The sequence below is a fragment of the Mauremys mutica genome, chromosome 2 (genome assembly GCF_020497125.1).
Source record: "Mauremys mutica isolate MM-2020 ecotype Southern chromosome 2, ASM2049712v1, whole genome shotgun sequence".
In the NCBI taxonomy this organism is placed as follows: Eukaryota; Metazoa; Chordata; order Testudines; family Geoemydidae; genus Mauremys; species Mauremys mutica.
In genome coordinates, this window is record NC_059073.1 from 196,185,710 (window position 1) to 196,210,631 (window position 24,922).

A 24,922-nucleotide genomic window follows, 5' to 3' on the forward strand; every position below is an offset into this window, starting at 1 on the left:
AAAAGTGCATACAAAAGGGTTGCAAATATAGTCAGATCAAAAGGTTTTGATTTACAAAATGTGAACTTGCATTTATTTTCTCAAAAGCCACCCTTCTCTACACCTTTCATCCCATTCTGCGGATCATCTCTCTGCTTCTCAGTTTAGCTAAGTGATTTGCTCAAAGTCTCAGTAATAGATTTGATTCCTAGACATATTTCCCCCTATTTCAGGGTATGGATTTATGGGAATAAAAAGGAAGCAGGTTTTTTTCTTTACAATTTTTAATTTCTTTGGGTTAGAAAACAAGTTACTTAAAGGTAAAATACACAATTCATGTCAACTGAGACAGATACCACAATCTCTCTCTGAAGGTCACTACTGCAAAACAAGTCCACATATGGTAAAGAAGAATTATTATTCAGTGACAAACCATAATTATTTAAGGTAAGTCCTGAAATCTATAAACAAGCACCCACTGGATACTGGGACCATTCCTTCACATTCTTGGCAATTCAGAGCTGAATTATAAAAACAATGTATGATCTGAACACATTAAATAAAGCACAAAGAACTCAGCTGATGCAAAAAACACATAACCTTCTATCATTCATACTGAATAAAGCCTTTCATTTAAGCATATTAAACTGTGGGCATGAAAACTACATGTAGAAATAAAAACCTAGGAGAATGGGATGCACTTAGTATTACAATAATAACAACCACCTCATGACACCCTGAAGGGTCCTGACCCCCAGTTTGAGAACCCCTGGTCTACTGTATGCAGCTGCTCTGTGAATGCACAAAGCACTGATAAGTTGCTGCTGTCCATATCACACTCGGGTGCCTGCGATTCATCCTCTGCTAACTTTGTGAGTAACTCTGCGAATAACTGTGCTGCCATGTGTGATGTCCTCACGAAAGCTAACAGAGCATAGCAGAGAAGTGCAGGATCCATCCTCTCTCACTGCAGATGCTGGCGTGCACTACAAAAGAATGATGGGTGGAAAATAGGCGCAAAAGGAAGACACAAAGCGGTGCATGACGGTACATTTTGCACATCCCCGGGAAGCTGACTGAGTAGCTGACCACAGGTGTGGCCAGCTCAATCAGGGCCCAGCTGGCCCTGATAAGAGGGCTGGAGGCCAGGAGTTACAGAGTCTCTCTCTAGCTGTGGACAGAGAAGGACCTGGCTGCCTGGGGGCACAGGGTACTGGGAGTAGAGTAGTGCTGGGGAAAGGCAAGAGGAGCTGGGGAGCTCCAGCCTGGCAAATCTCCAGGTTGTTGGCCTTGCTAAAGGCCAAAGCAGGTACTGGAGTTGCAGAGGTGCAGCCCGGGGTGAGGCAGAGACAGTTGGTCCGACTTCCTTGCCAATGATGAGTGGCCTTTACAGACTGCAGTTTGCCCTAGTGAGAGGGGGCTAGATGATGACTGGCTGTAGCCACTAAGGCAAGGTGGGTGTAGAGGGTTGAGGGTTCCCCTAGGAAGGGAGACCCAGTATGGGGGTACTGCAGTGGGCAGAACCCGAGGGTAAGGGACACTGGGATCCGGGTGGGACACGGGGGCCTGAGGCAGGCGAGACACTGGCCAGCAGAGGGCACTCCGAGTTCTGGACGAGCTAATTCCCAGGACGACAAGCAGGAGGCACTGTGCTGATGAGTCTCACACTGCTTCAATACCCACAGTCCATTGCTCTCGCTGTTGACAAAGGTGCCTCAAATGTGGACATGATCTTTTGACAGAGGGAGCAAATGTAGACATGCTTTGGCAACTTTGCTTTTGTTGATTTTTCCTTGTCAACTTTAGTTTCATTGACAAAACTTGCCAGTGTAGACAAGCCCTGAGACACAGGAACACACTGGGGTTTCTGAAGAAGCTAGGCTGCTTTGATCACCATCTAAGGATGGTAGAGCATTGGTAACAAACATGTGTAGACGGTTGTTTCAAAAATCCTATTTTCCTCTAATACATGGTTCTTACTTACTAAAACAATACAGCACTTCGATTTTTAAGAGAACTGTTTGGTCAAAGATTACCACAGGAAAGAACCACAGGTGTCCAAACTCAGTCAGAGCTGCAGGGTAACAATGATTGACAATTAGGGTATTGTAGTCCAAGACCCAGTCTAGGAGTGGGATAACTGCAAAATTCCATTCTGTGATAGGTACAAGGCCTAAACACCCAAGAGGATGCACTCAGAGATCAGAAAGGATAAAAAGGTGCAGCTAGCTCTGTAATCATTTTCTCTGAAAATCACCCCAGAGAAAAATGTCAGGGAAAACACTGCCTGTACCTCTTCCTTTTCATTCACATATATACATTTAAAACTATGACAATTGTCTAGTTACAAATAAGTTGCTCTGACTCAGTGGGAGTAAAATAAACTTTTGGATTTTGGCAACTCAGTTAATAAGCAGAATGACTACACCTTTCATAGGACTAGAATTAATAACTTCCAAAATCTTCCAATAGTCTCATCACTTGCTGGTGAACAGTTTAATTCCCCTTTACAGACTCTTAACATTAAGCATTCAGCACTGCATTACCAAAACATTTTCCACCTCAAGCTAAATTCAAGCAGACATATTTTAGTAATTGAAAACAGTATTTTATGCTTGTAAAATGACAATATATAATCTTGTGCAATCAGTTGCTATCAACAACCCATTTTGGGGACTCATTCAGCAATAATTTATTATTTCATACAGCAATGCGTTATTAAGGTAAGATCAATGCGTTATTGATAATAGAAATACAAGGCTTTAAATATTCAATTTCCACTTCATAGTCCAGTTTTGCCAATTTAAGCAGGCAGATCAGCTTTAATCCACTGACTAATGTCCATATTTTGGAAAAAAATATAAACCCTATAAAGCTACACGATTTACAGAAGTTTAAAAAAATATTTTTGTAGCAGACCTAGATTACCACTAACATAGAATGGGATTTACTATGTTCAGTGCAAGGAGCTAAAGACAAACTGGAATTTTAGGCATGCTAGGATTTAATTGATTGCCAGTCCTATAATCAAGAGGCTGCCTACAGTTTGTTTATACTGTAGAAGCAGCAGAGAGTAATTACAGATTTAACTGGGGTACCAGTCAGATTTCATACGAGTCATTATTTATAATCAGCACTAAGAAACATTGAGCCAATACACACACACACAAGCGCAAGTCAGGTAGGGAGTAGGGCGAGTAATCACTATTAAAATAACTGTATTTAGTTTTTATTTTATTTAGCATGAAGATCATTTCTGTAAGCACTGGAATATGCCATCTTGAAAAGGTTGCTTTTCTCTATTCTTTTTCTTAAGACACAAATGTACCTAAATACTGTTGACAATCTGGCTCATTTTGTTAAAAGATACGCTGCATTATTTTAAGGGTGTGTGGGGGGGAGATGGGGATAATCTCTAAATATTTGGAAAATAAACAAGTAACCATGAAACTAATTTCAGGAGCTAGTATGTTAGACCTAATCGTGGAAAGATTTTCACACAAAAAGCCCCACTGGAGTCAATGAGACTACTCACATATATAATTTTTTCAGGATTATGGTCTTAGATAACAAATATGTGCATAAACCATTGTGTTTTCATTGTTAGAAGATGATTATTCAAACTACTGGTTGACCCTGGTGTGTCAATCACAAACTGGGATATTTTCTAAGTTAGCACAGCAGTTTCCTTCTTTCATAAACCATTCCCTCTCTAAATAGACTAAATCACATCTTGTACAGCAATTCTTATATATTTCTAACTTGATTCACTGTAATATTGTAGCCGTTGATAGAATTTGTTCCTGACTGGGAAATAGGCAACAATATGTTTATTGTGCAAAATGGAAAAAAGAAACAAGTCATACAGCCAACACAACTTAAGATGCTAAGGCCTCGCTGAGTGAATCTGCTCCATCCCTCGCCAGTGCAGAATCGTTACCTATAATAGGTTTTTCCTAGTCCTTCTCCAGCTTTAGTTTTCAAAGTCACAGAAGAGAGAGAAGTACGCATTAAAAAAAATCTGTATCCCTTTTTCATCCTCTACCTATAGGGAATGGCTTCAGTGTTAATGAGGAGGGGAAAGGTAGAGTAAACCCAAAGAAATAGATTGATTTTTTTCTTAAGAAACTTCTAGGCATGCTGGCTTCATCTAACATCAGACTCAGTTTGGGGATTTATATCACAAGGCAGAGGAACCAGCAGAGCACATCGCAAAACTTCATTCATTCATTTTGCAGTTGGCAGAGATTTCTCATTTTGAATGGGGCTTCATACAACAACTCAATCTATCCCAACAAGTTCCACACTTAGATCCATTCCTATACTCACTTTACCCACCCAAATAAGAGATCAAACATATGATAAAGTATTGGATTTCTGACTGAGACTATCTTCCTTTATGAGCTCAATTAGGTTACCTGCCTACAGCATTTGTGTGTGCATTGTAGTACATAGTGGGCCAGGGTACAGCAGTGACTGGTATATCATTGCATCACAAACAATATAGTCCACATTCTTGAAGTTTAATCACATGGTGCCTATGTTACTTTACCTCATGTTAGTCTAATTTCCCCAGAATTCTGACATCATCTGCATGTATGGAACAAAACCTAAACATGATGAAATGGTATAAAAATCACAAGAGGGTTAATGGCTACTGCAACTTTGAACCCCAAAGCCCACAAGTTCTGCAGGTTCCATAACCAAAGTGCAGATGAATGAGTGTCAATGTTCATAGTGGAGGAGGCATTGTTTCATTCATTAAATAACAAAGTGAGGCTCAAGTGTTTGTAATCACAGGAGTCATTTTTCCCTATCATACAAGACAAATGAAGATCCAAAGAAGAGAGAAGAAACAAAAGTTAAATACAGTTTTTCTTGGTTTGTGAGGGTTTGAAAGTTTTATACTTCTGTATTCTTGATTCTTCTATTGATTAAGAGAACAACATGAGGGTAGATTAAAAAAAAATAGTTCCACTGCCATTTCCTTTATTTCTGTCACTCCTGTGTGCACCTGTTTGTGAGAGTGAGCTGGAGGAATGATGTGACCAAGACACTCCGGTCAAATTCTGCACTGAGTTCTTTTGAATTTGCATTGCGAGAACTCACACAAGAATTGTGTCCATAGAGCAAAGTTTTAAAATCATGCTGTTAATCTTGTATCTTCAAGAAATGCACTTGCACTGTTCACGAATATGTGCATATGCAAATAATGATTAGCGTACATCCAGACAATTATTATTTGTAGGTATGGGAGAAGCTGCAGGTTTTGACAATTTGGCTACTAGAATAATAAGGTTGAATTGAGGGCAGAGGGCGGGATAGCTCAGTGGTTTGAGCATTGGCCTGCTAAACCCAGAGTTGCAAGTTCAATCCTTGAGGGGGCCACTTAGGGACCTGGGGCAAAAATCAGTAGTTGGTCCTGCTAGTGAAGGTAGGGGGCTTGACTCAATGACCTTGCAAGGTCCCTTCCAGTTCTAGGAGACAGGTATATCTCCTATTTATTATTATTATATTATAGAATATCTTCCTTTGCTATATAACATCTGATATACCACAAAGATGGCAGCTTAATTAGTATATATCATGAGCTAGCAAAAATCCCATGAATTCTTGCTACCTGATATAAATTTGATCTTGCCAGTATAGAAGTTTTCAAACCCAGTAGCAATACTTAGGAGGACTGGTCATGTCTACAGCATGATTCACAGTCTGCTGACAATAGATAACATGACAAAATTCTATCACACACACACACACACACACGATGTGGATGACAATTTTTCAAGAAGGAAGGACTTCCACACAGAAAAATTCAGTGCGCTGAACACAGACGAAGGTGTTTTCTTTCATTGCCTCTCTTTTTATCCCTCCTACCAAACCCGAGGGGAAATTATATCAACCCAGCTTTCAGAAACAAATGAGTCCGGCTACATAGATAAGATTCCATCCACAGTGCATTTTGTATACTCATACAGAAGCCAAGGAATTACTATAAGCCACAGACCAATGTCCCACAGGAAACTTGCCATGTAGTCCATTCATCTAAAGCTTAGCTTGTCAGAAAAGAAAAGGGAAGTAGTGGACTGACAGATGCTCACTGCATATCTTTGCTATCACTGTAGGATTACCACTAGCACTAAAACGCTCCCATATATAAGCCAGTGCAAAAAGAGGAGAACATGCAAAAATAATGTTTTATAACTGGAATTAAAAATAATGTCCCTAATCAAATCTTTCCTCTGGGCATTAGACAACTATCAGGTGTTTTGGTGCAAGCTTAAAGCCTTATGAAAGCCCCTTATCTCTAAAGGTGTAAACAATTTCTGTCAGGGTTAATGGACTCATTTTCACTTTGCAATTCACTTCCTCTTTTCTGCCCTTTCATTTTATGCACATAATTGGAAAACAACAAAGCAACATCATTCTCTAGAGACTTTGGAGGAAAGGGAAGCTTACTCCTTTCAATCCCCCAACCCCATGAAAAGAAAGGAAAGGGAATTCAGTGAGAGAATTATAGACTCTTAAAGGGAGACTGACTCAACTAATTAGCACCCCCCCACCAAATACACAAACACCTGAAAAAACAACCTTTAACACAGCTTTCCTTAATTTATAGATTTGAATAAAACATAATGTATGTCTTTCCCTCGAGAATATCTCAGTATCTACTCAGAGACATTATCAGAGAAGTACAGAGGAAGAGAGAAAGAGACAGACAGTATGTGCACTGAAAATGATTTACTCTTAGGCACAAAAAAAATCCTCTTATGACTCAGTGCAATATATCAAAACTAGAAAAGTTAGCAACGTGGGGCAGAAATCACAAACTCAGGTTCCGGACCATAGAGTAATGCTGTTAATACATGGATTTGATACATTTTCATTTTGGTACCAAACACAATGTTTTTAAGTCAGTCCATAACTTCATCAATTTCTGTGCAGCACTTATAGCTAAAGCACATTTCCTTTGAACCTCATCCTTGATGGAACCACCAGCACTGATGAAGCTTCCTAGGCACACATAAGATGTTACCTGTTCTACAATTTAATCAGTGCTGCATTTCACTACTGTATCTACCTTGCACTGGGATATAATGGTGTAGAGAAGGTAGTGAACAGGAATAGCCCATCCTGTGCAAACCCAGGGGGTTGCAGCAAATATTCCAGAATAAGGTGCCATGAACCAACTGTATCAAAAGAGAAGGGAAACTGATTTAAAACCAGGAAGATGGGGATTTCTTAGCCCCTTCAGGCAAGTCAGTCTAGGAACAGGAAAAATTAACTTCAAATCTGAGTAGTCCAAGTTCATTAGCTGTGGAAGGCAGTGGACTATGATGGAATCACGGATACCTGTTCCTAGTAGCCATCAGGCTATGACATGCCATTCCCATGATCAGGATAGGGTGGACTGGCCTAACAAGCCATTACCTCTGAGACTTACTTGTTATAGCAACAGTACAGCAAGCCATGATCACTCGTACTATGCTACCATTACATTTTAGTTCTGTGAGCCTTTTTAATCTATCAAGACAAGGTCTAATTTAAAATTCCCTCATGTTGGATACACTTTTTTGAGTGAAGAAATTGTCATAATATTTGGAAATTCAAAGTATGGCAGCATCAGACCTTGAGCATGTGTCACTCAAACTGAAGTCTCCTATAATCACACAGCTTTTTTTCCTTACACATTATAGATAGCTGTGTAAGGAACTAGGCATCTGTTCTTTTCTGTGATTTGGTGGCCTGTAGCAGACACCAACTAATACCACATATTGTGCTTTATCTGTTAAGGACATTGATCCATAAGCGTTCAAGATCATTTTCTTCCAAGTTATAAGTGACTTGTAAACAGGTAGAATTATAGAATATCAGGGTTGGAAGGGACCTCAGGAGGTCATCTAGTCCAACTCCCTGCTCAAAGCAGGACCAATTCCCAACTAAATCATCCCAGACAGAGCTTTGTCAAGCCTGACCTTAAAAACCTCTAAGGAAGGAGGAGGAGGGAGGGATAGCTCAGTGGTTTGAGCATTGGCATTGAGCATTGGCCTGCTAAACCCAGGGTTATGAGTTCAATCCTTGAGGAGGCCACTTAGGGATCTGGGGCAAAAATTGGTCCTGCTAGTGAAGGCAGGGGGCTGGACTCAATGACCTTTCAAGGTCCCTTCCAGTTCTAGGAGATTGGTATATCTCCAATTATTACCTTTAGGAGATTCCACCACCTCCCTAGGTAACCCATTCCAGTGCTTCACCACCCTCCTAGTGAAATAGTTTTTTCCTAATATCCAACCTAAACCTCCCCCACTGCAACTTGAGACCATTACTCCTTGTTCTGTCATTAGGTATTATTGAGAACAATCTAGATCCATCCTCTTTGGAACCCCCTTTCAGGTAGTTGAAAGCAGCTATCAAATCCCCCCTCATTCTTCTCTTCTGCAGACTAAACAATCCCAGTTCCCTCAGCCTCTCCTCATAAGTCATGTGCTCCAGCCCCCTAAACATTTTTGTTGCCCTCCTCCGGAGTCTTTCCAGTTTTTCCACATCCTTCTTGTAGTGTGGGGCCCAAAACTGGACACAGTACTCCAGATGTGGCCTCCTTCCATCTTTGATGTAGAGTGCTGCTCCCCATCCCCTTTTGTCCATTTGATTCTTCCTAAATAGGTCACAACCAGTGATTTTAACATTCCAATCATTGGAATCATCCCACCAGGTTTCAGTAATACCACTTAGATTGATTTTGTGCTAATAAATGAGGAGTTCCAATTGTTTGTTAACCAGGCTCCTAGCATCGGTGCACAGGCAATTAAAGAATTTCTTCTCTTCACCTCCTTTACTTTCTTGATTATGTTATTAGTTTAACACCCTCTTGACTACTGTAGCTAGCCTGTCCCCAAGCAGATTAATCCTGCTCTGCTCAGGTAGAGGCCAATCAAACTACAAGGCCCTATTCCCATAGAAGGTGGACCAATGTTCCACAAAACCAAAGCCTTACACCATTTACCTAGCCAGCAGTACCACTTCCAGAATCTTCAGTCTCTCTTCACTTTTGGGACAAGAAGGATTTCTGACAAGATCACTTTGACACTCCTTTCCTTAAGCACATTTCTGTGTGGTAATCTCTGAAGCCATGTATTATCTGTGAGATATCCTCCAACACAGCGTCACTAGTGCTATTGTGAACAATCACTAATGGATCCTTGTGCGTCGACTTCAAAAGCCTATCCAATCACAGAGTGACATCTCATGTCATCGCTCAAGGAAAATAGCCCACTATTCTATTGTCTGTCTGTTCTTTGCAGAATGTTCTTTTGATTCTTCTGAGTATTGAATCCCCAACAAGGATAGTCTGTCTTCATTGGAGAGTTGGAGATCTTTGTGGGTAAGTCTAATTTTCTTAGAAGTTGTGCTGAGCTGACATCCACATATAATGTCCTATACATCTCTCCGTTCACATGGGCCAGATGGATCTTGAAAGGTAGCTTTTCACAGTTTCCATGAAGACTTGATACCAGTTGGAAATACCTAGTTGTGTGGAATTCCTCCTGGTTCTTCTGTGTAAGGTGGCCACAGCCTGCACATCCTCATCTGTCTCCAGCCATGTAGAATGCCATCATGACCTCTTGCCTCTGGTGACTGTGAGCTGTCAGGCCTCATCTCAGACTCTCTCTGACTTCTTGGTGGCCAGATCCTTTCTTCCGTGAACCTGGGAGTACTGATGTGTTTCCTTAATCTGGCTATCTGGAAACTCCCCTCAGCTTCTCTAATTCTGAGTAGCATCTCTACTGGCCTCTACAATCCAAGAATCTTTTCCTCCAGCACAGTCACCAACTTGCTCTTCATAAACAGGAAATGCCTTCTTGCTTCAGGCAGAAAAGAAAACATGGCACCTTCATCGCAGGTCACCTCCAAAGTTCCATTACCAGCCACCTTGAAATCACACAGAGCTGAGCCTGGAAGGAAAGGCTCTTACACTCCTCCAAGCTCCCTCATTCTCCGCTCCCTGCCTCTGTTCTCAGCTCTTGAGTTTGCCTAGTGAGTGACTTTTCATACCAAGTCTCCCTGCTCAACATAGCTCACTTCTGCCCCTCACCACCAAAGAGCAACCAACCACTCAGACTGCAAACAGTGGGGTTGATCAAAGATCCAAGGGTCAGAACCTCATGGAATTTACCAATGCACCAACAAACAGACCTATCTCAGCTGCTTACTCAGGAAGCCACAGCAAACTATGCAGCCTGTACAGAGGGAGCGAGAAAACAAGCAAACAGAACATTAATTCAGTCCTGCTACCTCCAAACACAAAGTCCACAGCTACGCCTTCTGAAACTGTTAACTGCCTATATTCAGAGCTTTGCCTTAATATTAATTATGATACATTGTGTAAAACATTTTGGTGGCTGTGTAGTCTACCAAGGACAAACATTTCCATACAAACTAAGGGCTAGATTGCAAATTAACTCTCAGCTTTATTGAAGGGGCAACACATATTCACACCATCCCAAGATCAGCTCCAAAAGGAATTTTGATTCAAAGGAGTGCCCGAGTCATGATTTTTCCAGAATTGCTCTTTCATTTGAGAGGCTAGTGAGGAACCACTACCAGATGCGGCAGGTCATTACCAGGGGCAGCATGCTACTCTCTTCATGTCCAGCCAAGAGACCAGTCTATCGCAGCATTGCCTATACTTTGCTCCTTCTTGCCCTCATTACACCTCTTTTCCTGCAGAACACAAGTAAGTAGCATCCTCACCGAGCCTGCTTTCTCCCCACCCTTGGCACGTGACTTGTGACTCAGCTAAGTTCTGTACAGCCATGCCCTTGCCCTCCTCTGTTGTCTGAGCAGCCATGTCAGAGTAGGGTGACCAGATAGCAAGTGTGAAAAATCGGGATGGGGGAGGGGCAATAGGTGCCCATACAAGAAAAAGCCCCAAATATCGGGACTGTCTCATCTGGTCACCCTATGTCAGAGCGAATCATCAATAAGCCTGAAATCAGACTTTAAATAAGTAAAACTGAAGACTTTCATAACTACTACTGAGAATGAGAACTTTGTGAAATTCAGTTTTATTTTATTTTGCCTGAAAACGGTTGCAATTTCATTTCATATAATTGTGTCCTTTCCCTCACCCGAATTTTAATTAATTACCAATTTTAACTAAGATATCTATTTTCCTATCAACAACGCACCCTTGGTATGTTTTCAATGCAAAAGCTATTTTTACTAAATATGAATGTGCATTTTCAATGTGAATTTTCAAGGAAAAGAATTCCATGGGAAAATATAGTGCAATACTACTGATGACAGTATAACTTGATAGTAATAGTCACAAAAATAGAGTAAATCTGGTGGGTAAATTACTGTATTATTTAATTACTTTGCTATTAATTCTACAATATATATTTGCAAAAATGCTTTATTCCTGTGCTGAAAAAAGGGATGTTTAAAATCTTGCTAAACAAAGAGAACAGCTATCCCAACCCCTGTGTTTGTTATACTAATGCCTTCTAAAAAACAAACAAAAACAAAAACAAAAACAAAAACGTTTTGCAATCCCACTGGGGAAAACTTGAATACATGAGATGTTACATTTATGTAGCTTTTTCAAGGATAAGGTAGGAAAAGTATAATTAGGACAGCATTTGTTATCAGAGACTCCTAGAAAAGTTTTAGAATCCTTGTAAGAACAGTCTCGATGTACCAAACTATCTTTGGGATATTTAAATATCTGTCTATTAACTCCATGCATCTTTTTTCCTCCTCCTCTTTTTTCTTCCCCCTTAGATCATAAAGGACATATCAGTTCAAATGACAATAGCACATGAATATGATGTGCATGTCACATAGCATCTGGCCAACTGGCAATTCTGGTAGCAGGATCAACGTGATAAAACAGTTTGGTCAATGACAAAAAAATAGTAAATATTAACTAGTCTTAGGGAGAGAAAGCTGTTGGAGATCTGATGCTGTAGAAGTCAAAGTGTCCAGAAAGAAAGCTCATTTGGAGGCACATTTTAACACGGGGGTGGGGAGAGGCGGTGTTGGTATTCATATAACCAGGGCTGGTCATCTGATTTGCAGATTTGCGATAGTATCCCTGGAAAATAATTTCCAAAATCTCAATAGAATACCTATAACTGTTGTACTCAGTTCTCCAGAAAGGCACTTGTATATTGACAGGCAGACAGACAGATAGCTAAAGATGTTTCAAATATTTAAGGGAAGGCTATCACCCAGATAATGATTTTGGCTGGTAATCCATCAGTGAATAACAAACATTTTCTACGCCCTTGAACTTGGGGGAGAATTAAATGATCCCTTTGCTGACTGACTGGCCATGAGTATTCTGCAGAAATAATAATTAAAAAAAAAAAGATACGTACTTGACACATTGTGGTCAGATCTTGCTCCTGCTAAAGTGAATGGCAAAACTTCTTCTGACTTCAGTGGAAATGGAACAATTATTGAACAGTGCAAAAAAAGACAATACAAGCTTCACTTTCCTCAACTCTTCTCACCCTTACTGCCCACAAAACACACACAACTAAAAATCAGAAAACTAATGTAGAAAAAAAGTAGAGGGGAGTACCTCCATAGAAAGGAAAGAATACCCGTTGCTGTTTACAGAGGTTTGTGAACATATTGTCTAGATTTTCTAACATATTTATGCAAGAGATTGACTTTAAACAGTCTGTAATTTATAGTTGATATAAAGCAGAATTAGCGTTGAGAAAAGTTTAAACAGATGTGTCCCTCAAGTGCAAAGCAGAAAGCAAGCTTGCTTTGGGTTCAAGACACCTGCCAGGACAACTAAAATGCAAAAGTGTGGTCTTGGAGTGCAGGATGCTTATTTGGAAACGAATTCGGACACAAGGTATGCAAAATATATATTCTTTGGATACATCTTGAAAAGAACTTCAAGTTGTAAAGATGACACATACTGTTGATCCAAAGCAACAAGTACAATGCTGAACTGATCTGGGAAACATACAAAAGACAGTTGATGTGAGACTCCGATATCCTACAGAGGACTTTTTATGCGGGTGAGAGGTGGGTTCTGGAATTATAATGACCCTTTAATATCAAAATGATCACAGATGAAATAGGATGACATCAGACACTTGATAGTGAGTGGAAAGGGAAATGATATCTACCTTGAGACTACAAGCTGTCTATCTCAAGATCAAATTCAAAGGGTCAGAAGATAAAAAAAAAGACATGCCAGGGAGAAAGGACGCTGTCTCCAGAAATATAAAATATTGCTTATTCCTTATAATGGCATGGTTTGTGCCTATCTAGATTAGCTTTTTCAGGGTTTAACACAGAAGGGGTTAGGCATATTAGTTTTTTATTAATCTGATTTTTGTCTTTCTTCATAACTTGTTTTAGTGAGACCATCTAAGTCCCTAATTATTTTGAGGTAAAGTCACAGCAGTACTTTCCTGAATGGAAAACAATCTTTCAAAATATTGTGTGAGGCAGTTGGGGCTCTTGGTAGAGACAACACTGTAAGAAACACCACCTAGACATAGGGTGAAGTAGTAGGGACACAGGGAAAGATGGAGGACCACAAGGAGTTGCAGAGACGGGGTGAATGAACATTGGTTAACTTTTGTGACAGGTAAACTTTTATTATAAATATTGCCAGATTAAAACTATGACAGGCATTAGCTGTCAAGAACTTCTTTTTAGTATCATCACTACCATGAGGTTTCCCAGAAATTTGTAGCATAGATCATCAAGAGGATTAGATCTAGTCTTAATGAAGTGTATATAGGTTTTTGTAGGACTATTTAAACACTAATTTCCATATATATATATTTAATGATTTCACTGATGAAAGATAATGAAATGAGAATAATCTTGCAAGGATTTTTTTGTTCTTTCTGCTTTGGGCACTAAAATCATAATCTCAGTAACGTTTCTATCCCTGGAATAACAGGAGCATATATAATACTGTATTTTTTCCCCATTAGCTGCTCAGCTTGCAAGATTAAAATAACCAGTTTAAAAACACAGCACATTTCTATTAAAAAACCCCTACAAAGTTATTTTATGCCCAGTGTCCTGATGTACAAACTCACATTACCTTTGGATCAATCAGCTCTAACATTCCATTGATCTCAGTGTTCGATCTCAATGGGAGATTTGCCTGAGTAAAGACTGCGTGGGCAGACCATTACTGAATGTGATAAAATAAGACAGCTGACATACGCACAATTATCTAAAACAGTATATTATAATAATATATCTACAGTGAAAAAGGCTTTTTGAAATTAAAAACAAAATTCTATATTGTGGCTGAGCCCCTTGTGGATAACACAAGATGGTGTGGGAGAGCAAAAGAAGTTGCCTTTGCTCAGGGCTTTTAACAGTTGTAGTCTTAACCTTACTGGAGTACATGGACTGCTCCTGGTTCATAGTGTTAGTCAATCTAAAGCCCCAATTTTGAAAAACAGTCAAATACATGCTGAAGTCCATCCATATTAAACACAGTCTTGACTCTAAGCATGCACTTAAGTACCATTGGAGTCGATGGAATGTAAGCACATGCTTAAAGTTAAACACATGGTTAAGTCTTGTCCTAAATAGGAATGTGTTCCTGAATCGGCTCAAAAGAGGAAGAGACAGGTCCATACTCCAACTCTATACCAGCTAGTAAAACTGGTTCCACATCGTAGAGACCATATGATGTACCTTTTCAGAAAGTGGCATCGGGGAGCTGCCAATAAGATGCAATCAGCTCTGTGCCACCCTTACTACAGGGTTCTGCCTCTGTGCCAAGCTTTCACCAACAGATTTTAAGCTGCAAAAAGTGGATTTGGGAATGCACTCGTCAGAAAGTAGGATAAAGCATCTCATGTAGTATCAGGAACTGCCACACATGGGGGAAAGAACGGCTAATAAAACAGTTGATTTTTTTTGGCAGTTATCACCTAAGCCATTTGTATAAGATCCAAAATACTAACACTCTGTGAGGACTGAGTTTCACCCTAACATCTACATTGAGCTATTGTATAGAAAATAAAAGGACAGCACTAAGCAGATATGCTAGTACTGTAGTTTTTACCTCCAAAGAAATATTTCTCTCCAGTTTTAACTTGCAGAGGACTGTTTGTTCGAACTGCTGAGGCTTCGTCTCCATCAATGGTGAGGACAGCAAAGTTTTCCTTAGCTAGAAACCGGATTTCATGCCATTGCCCATCGTTGAGTCCCGAGCCTGGAAGGAAAAGAAAGGGTGGAACCTTCTTCAGTTCATTATTTACTTCTTTAAAGATGTTTGCTGCATGAATTCTAAGCACCAGGCACATGACACAAGTTTTGTACAAGGACCTAGTATCGACTGGGACATCTACACATTCTTGTAAAAGTAAATATGAAATCAATCATCATCATGAATGCAACATTGAGACTGCTCATTAATCATACAAAAGTATATGTTTGCTTTAAAGCAAACACATCATTTCACTCATCAAAAGGCTAATTCTATGTTTAACTGGCAAAGGAATATCCTTTACTGTATCTGCAACCAAACTCAAAAGAAAGACATATTTCTATGTCCATTTAATTATAACAGGTAACAAAATAGAGGACATATATCTTTGATTCTTGCCTCTAATGAGTGCTTGATACCTCCAACGCAAGGGGAAGGAAAATGAGAAAAGAAGAAGAAAGGCTTAAAGGGAAGCCTTATTCAAAATCAAATCCTATAAATATAAAATGGTGGTAGAAATAGAAAATAAAGACAATCATCATAGAGCCATTGCAAAACAACCAATCACCCAAACCCTTAAGCTCAGCTAAGCAGTAGCCTCAATCTGCTGGTACAAATGAAGAGGACTTATCTACTTAGTCTTTCAGCTTCCTCTATAGGGAGCTGATATAAAAGTTTTGTGCCTGGTACCCATCTGCTGGTATGAGGTCATGTTACTCTGGACTGGTATTTTAGGATAATGAGACTGTTCATTGAATTAATCAGTACTTTTCATTATGATCATTTCTATACACATAAGCAATATCATGTCTGTTAATCAGCATGCTATCTAATGAAACCTAATTCCAAATATTTTCTTTTTGACATTTTGAATGCACTACATCACGTATCACAAACAATATATTCTTCATTCAGACTCAGTTACTGAATCACATTAACAGTACATGGCAGAACACAATATAATACCATACAGTGCAAGTGAATTGTCTCTAAAACTAAATATGATGCATCATAACATTGGAGCTAATAACACTAAAAGGAATATTATCCAGGCACCAAAGATTTTAACAACCATAGCCTGTCATATAATAGATGGTGCTCATGGCAAACACTAAACTCTAGTGACACCCTATTGTCTTTAAATATATTCTTTTTCTATTGCTTCTATGCATTCAGTTTAGCCGATAAAGACACACCAGTACTTGATAAGAATAGAGGTCGTAACCTATGGACGTACTAGACATACACCCATTTTGCTTCATGCTTAATTAATAATCATTACATATCCCACCCCAAAATCCGTAAATTACGAGACTGCAGTGTTCAGTGTAAGTAAAGGGAGAAAGAGAGGGTTGCTGAATTGTTCAGGAGTTCCTCTGGACTGGAGCAGCATTTTCTAAAGAGACTGTTTAAAAAAATAAGGCCAGTTTCTGCAAGTCTTTAACATATTGATTTCAATGGCACTACTTGTGGAGTACCACTCAATCCGAATAAGGGGCAGAATCCCAGTAACAGTATTATCTAATTTAAAAAAGCTATCTACTTCATGTATGGATGGGGCTGCCAGATTCATGAACAGCAGAATATGGTTTACAAAACATTTTTTTTTAAATACAAAATGACTGATATGTTTGATGTGGGGGAGTAATTTCTTTAAAACACAAAAAATGTTTTGCTACTAAGTGTTGTAGTTTCACACTGGATACAATTAATTTCTGCTCATAAAAAAATAATCTCACATTCCACAAAGAAAAACGTGTGCGGAGGGGGGAGTGGGGGGGAGACACGAGCGGCAGAGGAGATGACTGGTTGTTTCACAAAGCTCCAACACAAAATTGTCTTTAAAAAAAAATCTGCAATAAGCAAAGCTGCTCATAAATATCAGGGCATAGTTAAAATGCGGTATATCATGATTTTGTAGATTCATATGGCCTAACATTTAAAAATCTACTTGGACTTGTACCAGATCATTCATTGCTCTCTTGAACTGAACTTGTGGACATTACAGGGTCATTGCATTTGTTACATAATTAAACATTTTAAAATCCTCTTGCCAAATTTAAAGGGGATGAAAATGGTGATGTGAGTTGTGTAATATCGACTGACCCCATCATCGGTGGGTGGGGTTGAACCTGTGGCCTCTGGAGCTTAGTGCATGAGCTAAAAGCCATATGCCTCTTAGCTAAGGCTGTAAAGAAGACTCATTACTCTCTCTCTAAGTGGTCTCGGTGCCACTACATGGGACAGAACACCACACCCAGAAGATGTGAGGGTTATAGTTGCACATTAGCAAGAGTGTGAATATTTGTTGAAGTAAGTCAGCATCATTTTCTCAAAGAAGAAAGAGTTTAGAAAGTAACCAACAGGCGATTAAGAAGGTATAATTCTAGCTTGTGCGACCATTTATCAGACCTCAGAATTTGATCCTTGATGTTTTTGACAAACTGCAAGCTGGGTAATTACATTCTCCCTGTAGTGGACACCTTTAAAATGTCAGTATTTACCAACACATACCACCCAGAAGTATCGGAAATACCACAGATTTTCTCTCTACTTAGAATTGGAGATATCTGTGGTAATTACGTGTTTATGGTTGGGAGATATTGCATTTGTAATGTTTTCTATTCTCTTGTATGGTAAATTGCTTTCTTTTCAAACTGAGAAGGAAGTAGATTATTATGAGCTGGATGAAACCTTGTTATGGATAGAGTTAAAACCCCATTGAGATTGATAGGTCTGAACACATTCTTCAATTAACATAAATGTAAGCTTAAGGGGGGAAAAAAAATAAGAGAGTGTGTGTGAACCCACCCAGGAGCTTTAGGCTGAGTACTGGATAGGTGTGAGGAAGGGATGTGAGGGAGGGAAAGGAGAAGAGTCAAAAGCAGGGGTGGCTCCAGGCCTCAGCATGCCAAACCTGTGCTTGGGGCGGCATGCCGTGGGGGGCACTCTGCCGGTCGCTGGGAGGGCGGCAGGCAGCCAGCCTTCGGCGGCATGCCTGCGGAGGGTCCGCTGGTCCCGCGGCTCCGGTGGACCTCCCGCAGACGTGGAGGGTCCAGTGGAGCCACGGGACCAGCGGACCCTCCGCAGGCCCGCCTGCGGGAGGTCCACCGGAGCCGCGGGACCGGCGACCGGCAGAGCGCCCCCCGCGGCATGCCGCTGTGCTTGGGGCGGTGAAATGTCTAGAGCTGCCCCTGGTCAAAAGACTGAAAAAAGACAAGAACACAGAGAGAAACGGATGGAAAAAGGGAAAAAGCCAAGAAGTAGTCTGTTAAAAGAGTGTGACCTGGAAAAAAAAGTTAGAGAGAGAGCTTTTGGGTCTGTTGATTAAAGAGGCTTTGAACTGTAAACTAAGAAATTGCTCCTTTTGTTCTTGGTTCCTTTTGCTTCAGAAACATATGATTTTGTACATGCCTTGTAAATCAACAAGATTGTGTAAAAAAAAAAAAAAAAAAAGATACCAGGCTCCATCAATTTCTACTTTGAACTAGAACATCTCTCACAGCCCAAAACTTTGACTAGCTGCTTGGGTTGAAAAGGGGCAATGTTATTTTAAGACTAACTAGTGAAATGGTGGTAGTGGTGTTTGGCTGTTTTACTTTTAACCTTCACATTTCAGCAATAAATGTAAAATGTCTGTGGGGCGATAAAGCCAAAACACTAGTGGTTTTCTATGCTTTTTAATTGAAGTCATTTGATAATGGACAAAATCTGCTAACTTGAGTCCTGTCTCAATTCAATCAGTTTTCTTTTAACATACTTGACAGAACAGATGATACCAAAAGAGAGACAATTATGCCACTATATTGGGAGAACACTGCTCTTCTTATATTAAGCTATTTTAGTTTGCAATCCACTCTCTCTCTAAGTCATTCCCTAATAGCACCTACTTGTATTCTGGCAGACAATCGGCTATTACTGGCACGAAAGAAAGTATACTTTTCACCTTTGGTAAAATTCTTATCATTAGAAACTTTTCATTTGATCTCAGTGTAAATGGAACAATTATAATAATGAGCAAAAATGTAGAAGGTGGTTTATAATGGACAAGTCCTAAAGAAATATTTTCCATTTCTTTTAAGTTATTTCCACCTTCTGTCTGCAGTCCTCAGACTGCTTTACTGTTGAAATAAGGTTCCAACACCCCAGTGAGCTGGGTAAATAACAATATTCTCAATTTACATAGATGGACACTTATGCATTAGAAAGTTGGGTGACTTGCCATATGGGAAGTCTGTAGCAGAGTCAGGAATTGAAGCCTCTTCTTGACTCAGTCTTATACTATCAAACACAAGTTTCTTTATCTTACATTTTAAGGGTAAGCCTCACACCATCCAAATGTTTACTGGGTGGAGAAACTCAGATTCTCCTTCTCACCATGTTTCAAAACACTGTTGATTTGATATCTCCGTTCTTTACCCCATCCAAACGAATTATGACTCTGCCCACCAACACTTAGATACAGATTCAGTAGCTTGATCATATTGTTTAATTCTACCTAAACACAATGAAAATGATGATGGGTTTTTTAGTGGATGCAGTTTAATATTTTTTTAAGTGTTCAACACATATTTAGCCTACAATAACCAAACCAGCATTTGGACCTGATCCTTCAAACAGTTATGTGTGGGAGTAGCTTACAGGAATAGTCCTAATGACTCCTGTGAGTAAAGGTAGTCTTGTTGGTATTTGCAGGATCAGGTTCTTTGGTTGGATTTTTTTTTAAAACGATCTAGCCAGTGTAAAGCCAAACAGTAAACTTAAGAAAAAACATTATTTTCCCCCTTTGCTTTTTATCTTTACGATATATGGCTCAAGGCCACCCAGAGGATTCAGGGGGCCTGGGGCAAAGCAATTTCGGGGGCCCCTGCCATAAAAAAAAGTTGCAATACTATAGAATACTATATTCTCATGGGAGCCCCTGCAGGGCCCAGGTCCTGGGGCAAATTGCCCCACTTGCCCCCCCCCCTCCCCAGGCAGCCCTGATATGGCTTCACTCAATATCTTTTCTGGACTTAAGCTCAGACAAGAGTCATGTTTTAGGATGCTAGATTATCTGTGATATGCAACTTTTAAAACCATTGGGCCAAATTCTGAAGGCCTTACTCTGTTTTTTGCTCATTCCTTCCTTAGGCAACGTCCCATTGAAGTCAATAGGAGTTAGCCTACGAAAAGAAAGAAAAATACTGAATAAGCCCTTCAGAATTTGGCCCATAGTGTATACATTAAACTACATAATTTATTAAAGACCATTGATCTGATACTGTGCTTCATGGACTGAAACCAAGCATGAACTATGGGCTAGTCTACACTGGCAATGTTAAAGCGCTGCCGTAGCTTGTAACGTGACCTCTCCCAGGGCTCTAAAAAAAACCCACCTCCACGAGGGGCATGGCTACCAGTGCTGGTGCTTTACAGTGCTGAAACTTGCTGCACTCAGGTTGGTGTTTTTTCACACCCGAGTAAGAAAATTGCATCAGTATAAAGTGCCAGTGTAGACAAGCCCTATGTCACATATAAGTGAGGAATAAAACCCATATTTGCTTATTTCTAAATTTCAGTTCTTTCGTTATAACTTTAGAGCCTAGTGATCCCACCTGTCTAGTGTTGCACAAGCAAATAAAAAAAGGTATGTGCCGTACCACTTAAAGAGGGTGGAATTACTCCAGGATAATAGATCTGTTATGCTGCCCCAATGTGCAATTAAACAAGGACAATGCACCTCACAAGCAGCGCACGGAAGAAGTGGGTGAGGTCCATATCAAAGCAAGTATGGCCAGAGGAAAAAAGCGCTGTGTACTGTACACTCTTGCCAATGCATACTCTGTAGAAGCACACGGATAGTGTGGAGTATGTAGTGCTGTGTATATCCAAGTAGTGGTGCAGAGAAGACCTGAATCAGCAAATTACAAAACTACAGGCCACTTGGGCAATATAGTTTCTGGTTTCACTCACTCTGCCTTTGTGTGTATGAAGCAACTAAGGATGCATCTTACTGATGGTGTTTGGAGATAGGCCTTTGCACTGGTGATTTGCCTCAATAATAGAAGTATTCTCTCCTAAACGTCTGTGCTATCACCCAGTCCATTTCATAGGTCAGTCTCCAGTTTCATACAGTTTGCAGCTGACTGCAAACCAACCACCTGCTAAGCCTGTATTGCAGTGGTTCTCAACCAGTGATGAGCTGCCAAAATCATAACAATCGGTTCCCTCCTCACCCCAGGAGGGATCATGCCCCCCCCCGGACTCCTGCCCCAACCAACCCCCCGCGTTCCTTGATGCCCCACCCCCACCCCAGGGACCCCTGCCCCATCCACCCCCCTTCCCTGTACCCTGAGTACCCTCCGCCACCCCATCCAAACCCTCCTCTCATTCCTGATGGCCCCCCAGGACCCCTGACCCATCCAACCACCCCTTCTCTCTATCCCGACTGCCCCTGGAACCCTTGCCCCTGACTGCCTCCCACCGCCCCATCCAACCCTTGATCCTTTCTGACTGCCCCACCAGGACCCTTGCCCCTATTCAATCCCCCTGTTCCCTGCCCTCTGACCCCCCCACCCCCAAACTCCCCTACCCTCTCTCCAACACCCCCTCCCTGCCCCCTTACCGCGCTGCCTGGACGTGGCTGGCGGCTACAGTCCGGCCGCTGCTGGAGCTGGGAGCCCGGGGACGGGACAGGAGTCGCACGGCCAGAGCCGGAGGATGTGGCGGGAGCCCGGCCGCTGGAGCCAGGCGGCTGGCCGGGTGGAGCCAGGGAGGGCCACGGCCAGAGCTGGAGCCGGGCAGCCAGGGCCGCCGCCACGCCCAGACCCGCGCTGCCGGAGCCCGGCCGCGTGGCAAAACAGCAGGGGCGGCTGGAGCCACGGAGCCAGGCCGGGCCGGAGCTGGGGGGCTGTGTCCAGAGCCGGGCATCCGGGTAGGTGGGGGCACGGCGGGGCCGGGGGGGGGGGATGTGGCCGGAGCCGGGCGGCCGGGGTGGGTCGCGGCCGGGAATGCGGGGCCGGGAACGCGGGGGGGGGGACGACGCGGGGGGTTGCCACGGCCCGTGGCCGGGGGGCCGGGGCCAGGCGGGGACCCGGGGCCGGGGGGCGCGGATGGGTGGCCGGGGAGGGGCGGGGATGCGGGGTCGGGGAGGGGCGCGGCCGGGAACACAGGGCTGGGAACGTGGGGCCGGGGATGGAGGGAGGGACGCGGGGACGGGGACGGGGGTGCCGCGGCCGGGGAGGGTCGGGAAGGCGGGGACGCAGTGTCGGGGGGGGTCGTGGCCGGGGACGGGCCATGGCTGGAGACCGGCCGGGGCACATGGCCCCCCCTAGTTTCCTACCTCAGCGTCGTCTTCCTGGGCCGGGGAAGCCTGCTTGCTTCTCAGCCCTCCCAGGCTTCCCGCGCGAACAGCTGATTCACGGGAAGCTGGGGGGAGGAGAAGCAGGGAGGAGCATTCATGGCAGGAGGTGGAGGCAGAGCTGAGGTGAGCTGGGGCCGGGCAGCAGGGAGCGCTTGTTAAATTTAAATGCCCTTTTAGAACCAGTTTGTCCCACGGGGAACAACCGGTTCTAAAAGGGCTTCTAAATTTAACAACCGGTTCGCGCCAACCCATGCGAACCAGCTGCAGCTCACCACTGTTCTCAACCCACGGCCTGCGGGCTGTGTGTAAAAAAAAAAAAATCAAAATTTCCTGCTCCCGTCTGCAGGGCCGGGGCCAGCTGAGGAGGGAAGAGGGCATCAGGCAGTCCTGCTGGGGTATTCCTGCCAGCAGCTGAGCTGATGAGTGCAGCAGGGGGATGGGGTGCAGGAAAGTGGGTCTCTGGGGAGGTTTTTTGGGGGGGCTCTGGGCAGTGACGGGTTGGGGGGCGATGGACAGCACAGGCCCAGGAACTAGTGGTGTTGAGGGAGGAGGTGCTGTAGCACCCCCAGGTTTTAATTGGGGCTCCGTAGCTGGCCCCGCTCTGTGGCGTGGTCTTTGGGTGGGTGGTGCTGGGCATATGGGTTTGTGAGGCTGTCGTCTCTGGGCAGGGTGTCGGAGTAGTGCTTGGTGTGGGTTTGCCCCTGAGGAGAAAGAGAAGGCTGGCAGCGCAGGGCTGAGCAGGCCAGTGTGCGTCTGTCACAGTGGTTCTCAACCTGTGGCCCAAACAACACATTGTGGACCACAGAGTAAATAAATTGAGAACCACTGCTGTATGGTATGGTAGTGGAATTTATATTTGTTCTGGCTCCCATTGCCACATGCCTAATTATTACTTAGCACCTTTTACCTACAGTTCCTCTGTTGACCATGATTTTTCTGTGAAATTCCTTAACACTCCTAGTTATAGATGCTTACTGGGACAGCTCTTTGGCACCATGAACTCATTGCTGTGCTTCAAAAACTCCTCCCTTCCCCCCATATCTTGTAACAAAGAGCACACTTTCTCTCCAGTAGAGTTTCTGTCCACTGCAGTATGTTTTGGGGGCAGCTGTATCAACATCCCTTTTCTTACATGGCCATGTGGTATTCCAGGAGTCAAATTATTACTCAGTTGCACAGTAAATGCTTCCACAGAGGACAAGTTCTGTGCAAGTTGCAATGGCACATTTTTGAATGCACTAGTCTCCTGTGTACTTTGTACATATAGAGAGATAATTATACTTCATAAAAAGTATTCTGACTTAACAAAAAAATCCAGTTTAGCTGAGAATACCTGATACAATAAGGCTGTATTGAAATGAAAGGTGAAAAATGGCTTTCCCACAACAGAGTTTTGATTCAACAAGGTTAGACTGCAGCACATTCCTGAGCCACAAATATGTATTTAGAAACCTTCCTGGGATTTAATTTAATTTCTTTAAGATGTGTGCGTGTGTGTGTATTTTGCTGGTCTTATTTTTTCCTGTACCCAACTTCAGAAAATTCTTAAATAACTTAAAAGATCTTTTTTATTAAGTATGCCACCTCCACAATTCCCTTTCTGAATCCTCGGAAAGCTAGTTTCATATGCAAATTAAATATGCTAATGAAACAATCTATCCACAATTTCATTTAAATGGTATTATTTTAAAAGTAGGGCTCTTGAGGTAATCACTTTGATTGAACAAGAAGAAACAGATGTTTCTGTTATTAAAAATAAGAGAAAGGACTGGATTAATGAATATAAAGAAAAAAACAACCCAAATACAAGAGCTTAATATGTATTAGGAAACTGAGAAAGATAACATCTGTTGTAGTTATTCTTCAAACAAAATTATCGTAGTTAAAAATCTTAAATTTCTTTACAGTTAGTCTTGAGAGATCAAATCTGATTGCAGGATGTATACACCTGTGTGGAGTAAATTAATAAGACTTCTCCGACCAAATCTTCTGCTGGCCAAAATTTTGCTGTACATGGGCAACATTCTTTTGAAGTCAGTGGAGAGGCACCCATTTACAAGATAAGACAACTTGGCCCCTAGTCTTAATGCATTACTGACACCCATCGTTCAGCTAAGAACATCAATTAAATCTTTAAAATAATATGAAAAAATGCTTATGTAATCACTCATATTAGTCTTTAGAATAGTAAACCAAGTGTAACCAAATCAGAGGCTATTTACTCTCCAGGCCAAAACCTCAGCTGGTGTAAATTGTTCTAGTTTCATTGGCTTCAGTGGAGTAATACTGATTTACACTGGTTAAGGATCACCTTAGAAAAAAAGCACGTAACACTCAGCACCGTGTGGTTGCTCCTGCAACTTGTGGCTGCTCTTGTGTGGGAGCAC

At 42.0% G+C, this 24,922-nt stretch overlaps 1 protein-coding gene across 1 annotated transcript in view; it reads right to left on the reverse strand.

Moving 5' to 3' along the window:
- The window catches only part of CNTNAP2 (contactin associated protein 2), a 1,334,251-nt gene that overhangs the window by 683,927 nt on the left and 625,402 nt on the right, over nt 1-24,922 (reverse strand). The window contains exon 9 of the mRNA XM_045005260.1: nt 15,047-15,196. Within this exon, the coding sequence (XP_044861195.1) occupies nt 15,047-15,196 (150 nt within the window). The remainder of the gene's footprint in view (nt 1-15,046; nt 15,197-24,922) is intronic.